General features: G+C 36.2%; 1 protein-coding gene across 1 annotated transcript; it reads right to left on the bottom strand.

Annotated features, from left to right (window-relative positions):
• Positions 1–389: 389 nt before the first annotated feature.
• Positions 390–6,806, bottom strand: PJVK (pejvakin). The gene is made up of 6 exons (XM_027591215.1): positions 6,572–6,806; positions 5,121–5,316; positions 4,242–4,383; positions 2,443–2,560; positions 899–997; positions 390–682 (listed from the first exon to the last, which is right to left on the bottom strand). Exons 1-6 carry the CDS (start codon positions 6,780–6,782, stop codon positions 390–392), a joined length of 1,059 nt encoding a protein of 352 aa, XP_027447016.1. The 5' UTR covers positions 6,783–6,806.
• Positions 6,807–7,214: the final 408 nt, after the last annotated feature.

Genomic DNA, 7,214 nt, shown 5'->3' with positions numbered 1-7,214 from the left:
ACTTTGAATCTCTTGTCTTTCTTAAATATTAAAATTCAATTAAAGATAAAATTGATATTTAGCAAAATCACTATGTAAAGTTATCTAAAATGACAGCTGAATCCCAAATATAATTCTAAAGTAACTGGAAGATTTCATGAAGGAACATCTATATCTTGAATTTTGCATTTAAATCTTTTTTCACATAAGTAATATTAATCTTTATGATAATTTATAGGGCAGACACTATTATCATCTCCACGTTCATAAATGAAGAAAACGATGCCCAGACAGGTTAATTTCTCTTTCTTCTCCCTCTTTAATTTGCCATAATTTATCAAAGCATACCGAGATGATTTTGGAACGGTGTGTGGCACAGTTGCACCCAAAACACTACATTCACTTTCCATTTATTTCATCCTCTTGTGCCAAACATCAAAACAAGGAACTGCATGAAGCCTCACATACTTAAGGCCATCGACAGAGCACTGAAAGCACCCATAAACCGTCTCCCTTTTAAAGTTCCCCATTCCACAGAGTATGCAAGGTCCTTTTGGAATGTTGTGATTAAGCAGGTTAACTCGGATATGAGTCCCTTCTTTGAGAGAAATATCAGTCATGCTGAGATGTTTGTCAGAGTAGTCAGAAAAAAGATCATCTAAGTAAAGCTGTGAACGAGAAATGGTATCCATCACCCTTCTATCTGAAAGCACAAAAACAGAGAAATGCGTTAGAAGTCACATAAGAAATATATAACCAACCCGCCTTTATACGTACGTGAATCTCAACCATCAGTCATGACATGATTTGGCCTTTAGATTTAAATTCCTCCTTAACAGACAAGGAGTACTGACTGGATAAACTCGAGTATTAATCCAAGAAGAAAAGAAACATTTGAAATACTCTTCAACAGACATACTTCTCTCAAATAGAATATTCCTCAGTCTGTAGAGCAGCCCGAATGTTGGGGTTTCTTCCCTCTCAAATCCTCCTTTTGACACTGAAGTGACACAAAGGTCTATAAAAAAAAAATGTTAGAAGATGTTATAACTTGAACAACTCATTTTATTGGGAGTTTTAGTTGTGGCTGATGAATCCTGGTACATGCCATTCATTGTATTTTTTAAGTTAAATTTTATGTTTTTGGAAAAGCTAATATTCACATGGTACGAAATCCAGACTACAAAAGGGGGATACAGTAACAAGTCTCCAGTCTACCCTGGGCCCCAGCCTCAGTTTTCCACCCTAGAAGTGACCACTGTTAAGTTTCTTGAGTATACTTCCAGAAATACTTCATATATTTTACAAGTATAAAAGAATATGTATGTATGTATGTATGTATGTATACACATAAAATTATTTAGGCTCAAATAGCTATATACTATGCATATTTCTTTAAAATATCCCCTAGACATTATTCCATGTCAGGGTCCATATCTCATTCTTCTTAATGGCTTCACAGTATCCCATAGTTAAGGATGCACCACTATTGAACTAGTTACTGATAATAGATCTTAAGGTTACTTCCAGTCTTTCATTATTACAAGCTGAATATCCTTATACCCGTACCACTTCCCATATATGTAAGTATATCTGTAGGATAAATTCCCAAAAACGTATGCACATTTTAAATTTTGATGGCTATATCAGTTCTATCAGTTTATGCTCCTCCTAACCATCAATAAAATTGTAAAAACCTACATCTGAAGTGTCCCAAATAGACTGTAATTAGCATGTTTCGTCATGTTTCTGGATTCCCTATTCTCTCCTCCCATAGAACCACAGAAACAAAAACAGGTCTAAAAATGTTTATAAATTACCACGGCTAGGGGGCTCCCTTGCCTAGTCCTTTGAGGTAGCTGGCCTCCTAATCTTAACGACCTGTGAAATGTCGAAGTCTAAAGTGAGCTATTATGTAAGGTATTATATAAGGAATACAAGGTATTCTGTAAGGTATATAAAGACAATTTTAGGGTAAGCGCTTATACTGTCAAAGTTATTTTTTAGGGAGAGTGGAGGGGGAAGCTGGGTCTATGAGAGGTAAAACTGAAAAGAATTTGGCTTTGGGTATCTTAGCTTAGATGCCCTGATATCGACAGGCATCTTAACTATCTCCCCACTCCTCTATTTGCCATCATCAAAAACGACCTATTAGAAGATCATCTATTATCTCCCCATGTAAGTCAAAGAATACTTTGTCAGTGGATTGCACTTGAGCTCTTATCTATAATGCTAAGTGGCATGGTGGGGAGTTTGCAGCTCTCACCAAGAAGCAGAAAAGAGGTAGTGAGTAAGTAGTACCAGAGGGTCTTTCCCAGCTACTTTACCCAGGCATAAGATTGACAGTGCTGGGAATATCATTCTTCCACAATTACACAGAGAGAGTATGTATGTGTTTGTTTCTCATTAAATACTTCTTAAAAGTATAATCATTGCAGTGTTTCATGCAAATTATTCACTTACCAAAGGCACCATCCAAGTAAATGAAGAGTTCAAAAACACTGAAAGCGATGGTTGTGTGTGCTGGAAAAACAATAGCTTTGTCCCTTCCCTTGGGATTCTGTTCATCCATAAAATGAAACTATAGTGAATAAGTAAATAACATTATTAAGGAGGATAACACGTAAGGATAGCTTTTTAGAGAAACAAAACATCTCAAACAATCTTACTATTAAGACAAAAACAAATTATCCCATTGAATTTAACCAAGTCCCAGTGGTTCAATGGGGTCTCACCATCTAGGGAATACCACTCACCACCTTCTCACTAACATCAGTACTAGGGCCAATGATTAGTGCAACAGCAACAGTAATGCTGACATAGACACCTCTTCTTTCAACCACAAACCAACTGTTTAAGTGCTACAGTTGTTTTTAGGCTACTCTGTCAATTGTTCTAAAGCCCCCAGAGTTTTCAGCAGCTTTCCAAAGCAGTCATCAACTTCTTTACCAAAAAAATCTCCAACAATTAAATAAATGTTTCAGTTTGTGCCCCAAACAACTCAGTGGAAGCTAAATGTAGCCACTGAACAGAACTTTTACTTGCAAAGATTCCAAAAGTTTTTCCTTGAACTCTATCTTTCTAACAACTAATTTTAATAAGACCAATCGAGTCATTGTTATGTGTCATTACTATATGAATGACAAAGACAAATAATGCTAAGCTGAGAACTAAACACAAATAACTTCCAGGAGTTTTTTTTTAAGGTATTTAACATTGAATGAAGCATGTTTGTTTAATTTTAGAAAAATTGAAATAATATAAAATCAACTTTCAAAAATTCAAGTATAAAGTACATCACTTTTTAAAGTTTATTTATTTATTTGAGAGAGAGAATGAGAGAGAGAGAGCGCACATGAGAGGAGAGAGGGTTAGAGGGAGAAGCAGACTCCCTGCTGAGCAGGGAGCCCGATGCGGGACTCGATCCTGGAACTCCAGGATCATGACCTGAGCCGAAGGCAGTCGCTTAACCAACTGAGCCACCCAGGCACCCATAAAGTACATCACTTAAAAATAAAATCAAGAATTCAACATAAGCATTCAACTTTTTTTTTTTTTTTAAAGATTTTATTTATTTGACAGAGAGAGAGAGAGAGGCCCCGGGAGAGGGAACACAAGCAGAGGGAGTGGGAGAGGGAGAAGCGGGCTTCCCTCAGGGCAGGGAGCCCCATGCAGAGCTCCATCCCAGGACCCTGGGATCACAACCAGAGCCTAAGGCAGACGCTTAATGACTAAGACACCCAGGCGCCCCTCAACTTTTATTCTTAAAACATCATTTAAATAGTCATAGGAGGGACTCCAATATGCATTATTTCATAAGGATTAATGTTTTGTTTGTATTATAATACACATTTAGAATCGAAGTTTTCTCGGATTTTTTTAAAAATTCTAAAACAAAACTATTACTGTGCAAAATCCTATATACACTTGTAGCTCTTTAGTCTCAACATTTGACAAAATATACACATCTCTTTAGAAATTGAGTACTTTTTAAAAAAATTCCCATTGCACATTTTTAGCAAGAGAAACCTAATGAGGGGCACCTGGGTGGCTCAGTTGAGCGACTGCCTTCAGCTCGGGTCATGAGCCCAGGGTCCTGGGATTGAGCCCCACATCAGTCTCTCTGCTCAGCGGGAAGCCTGCTTCTCCCTCTCCCACTCCCCCTCTTGTGTTCCCTCCCTGGCTGTGTCTCTCTCTGTCAAATAAATAAAATCTTGGAAAAAAAAAAAGAGAGAGAGAGAAACCTAATGAGTGTGGTTTACCCGCATGGCTTCCCTGCGAATTCCAGCATGCACAGACAGCGAGCACTGTCGTGTGGTTCGAATGCTTTCCATGACCACACACAATACTGCCTTTCTGCTGCTCCTTGTCTGACGTATCAAGCTGTGGTCAAAATTAATTTTTCTAGAATAAAGAATAGAGATATTCACAAGAATCTGTCACATCTAATTACATATAATCAAGTACATTTTTTGCTGTCATGTGTTACTCATTCATGGTCCACCTTAACTAAAAGTAAATCAAGGCAGGTCTAATACAAATCAGAAAATATGCTCAATAGCTACTAGTAATCTGCCTCTCCTTTCCCTTTTCTTAAAACATGCTTATTATAGGAGCCTGTCGGAAGAGATTCCATTAGTATATTTGTTGCAAGCAGATTAGTGTACTCCTTTTTTTTTTTAAGGACTTATTTATTTTTATTAGCGAGAGAGCGAGAGTGCAAGCAGAGGGAGGGGGAGAGGGAGAGAGAGAATCCTCAAGCAGACTCCCTACTGAGCACAGAGCCAGACACAGGGCTCAATTCCAGGACCCTGAGATCATGACCTGAGCTGAAATCAAGAGTCGGCTGCTTAACCAACTGAGCCACCCAGGCACCCCAGTGTATTCTTTTAATCTAATAATTTAGCAAATGAGTACAGGACCAAAGCAATTTTGTGGAAAAATTAAAAATTCTGTTTACACCAAGTGATTCTGGATATCTACCCATATCTAAAGCCTGGATGTATTGCTAATTTGTAGTTTTTCCAACAAATAAAACAAGTAAATTATCCTGAATGCTTTCAGCATTCTTTATAACGAAGTTTATACAATTAAAATATTTAATGAAAACACTGAAGCATATTAAGTATTATTCTACTGACCGCGTCGTAATTTCCTTGAGTAACGTTGATACTTCCACTTCATGTTTGGTCACCACACCAAATGAAGCTTTAACTGCAACAGAATCAGATCCAGTGACGTTAATCCCAACGTCATTCACAATATGATTGCCTCGTCTTCCATAGAGGGAAACATCTGATTCATCTTCATAATTCAGTAACTGATAAGATGAAATACCTTTATGGAAAGGAAATCAGTATTTTTAAATGTCTTGATTTCACCTAACATAGATTATATATAGTAATGCATTAATTAATATTTAAGACTCCATTACATAAATGTTGAGAAAGGTGACATCTCAAGCCAAGATTTAAAATAGCAACTCATTTAAATTAAAAAACAATAAATACATTTACATAAATTATGACTTTATTGTTAAAACATGTAAACACTATTTTTGAAGCTTTTATTTATTTATTAGACAGAGAGAGAGAGAGAGTGCGTGCACAAGCAGGGGGAGCGGCAGAGGGAGAAGGTGAAGCAGGCTCCCCGTTGAGCAGGAAGCCTGACATGGGGCTCGATCCAGGGATCCTGGGATCATGACCTGAGCGGAAGGCAACGCTTAACCGACTAAGCCACCCCGGTGCCCCAAAACATGTTAACATCTTAAAACCTGTAAAATATCACTCCTGCTAGAAAATGAACTCTTTTTTTTTTAAATTAATTTTTTTATTTGAGTGTAGTTAACACACAATGTTACATGAGTTTCAGGTATACAGCATAGTGATTCAACAAATTTATGCATTATGCCATACTTACCACAAATGTAGCTACCATCTGTCGCCATATAATACTATTAAAATATTATTAATGAAAAAAAATTTTTTAATTTAAAAAATAAAATAGCAACTCAATTAATTTAACAATAACCAAAAGATAGAGTACTTAAAAGAGAACTCAAGTTCTTTGTTCCACCAAAAGAACTCTGTAAGCTGTAAGATCCACTGAGTGGTTGAAAGAAAAACAGTGTTTACAACAAATAATTTGTCAAAATGTCAACTCATTTTCTAATCTAGCCTATAAAATACATTTCAGTTTACCAACTACAATAACTGAGTCATAAGAAATAAATGTAAATTACTTTCATCTCATCTGACCCTGTAAAGATAGGTAAGACTAATACCCCACTTTACAGATGAAGAAATATATTATTTTGTCATATTCTAAGTTGATTCAGTTAAAACAGTCTATAAAATATTTGAAATAAAATTATACAATAAATTTCACAAAATAGGTTGGAAAATTATTCAACCAATAAGAGATTTGATCTACATAAATTTAGATACTATTAATCTTAATATTAATACTACTCTCATAAGAAAAGTTGCATTTATCAATGTGCAAATATTACAAATATTAGTATATACAACCGATGTTTAGATTGTCAATAATATAGCTAAATGAGTAGTCACTCCCAGATATTTAAACTTACCAGCTGAAATTTCTCTGTCTCCTAGAAGAATGTCTTTCAGTATAAAAGGTGTTGAGGTAAATTTATATCTAGGAAAAAGAAAGCATCGCTTCTTTTTTACCACCAGACTTAGAGGTTGGTATTTGTCAGCCTCACTGAGGCTTGGAACAGGGACTAATCTCCCTCCATCTCCAACTTGCTTGACAAAGCTCTTGGTAGCAGCAGCAAACATATTAATATGGTATCAAGACGTCATCAACTGCAACCCTCAGATAACAATCCATACTTTCAAAGAAAACCAGGCACATCAAGACTTACTTGATTTTAAATATAATTGAACACATTAAAAATACAAAGCATGGTTTCACCAAGTAGCTTACCAGTGTACAATTCACAACACTGCCTCTCCTGGTGTGCTCAGGTAATGAATTATAGATCAACGGTGTTAAATGATACACTGAGAGCAAGTCAATTTGGAATTGCAGTCTATAAGCACTAAAACATATGCAGAAAACTACTGAGTTTAAAATACTACCAATGTCCTTGATGAGGGTTACTGTTAATAGTAGGTTGTCAGTTTTGAGGAAACCTATAGTTCTATGGGAACAATGAAGTTTAGGCACTAACATTAGCCCTGGCTACCATCTACAGTGGACCTAGTCCA

This window comes from Zalophus californianus, chromosome 3 (assembly GCF_009762305.2).
Source record: "Zalophus californianus isolate mZalCal1 chromosome 3, mZalCal1.pri.v2, whole genome shotgun sequence".
NCBI classification, from domain to species: domain Eukaryota; kingdom Metazoa; phylum Chordata; class Mammalia; order Carnivora; family Otariidae; genus Zalophus; species Zalophus californianus.
The sequence above is the reverse complement of the archived record's forward strand: the minus strand, read 5'-3'. Positions and strand labels throughout refer to the sequence as shown.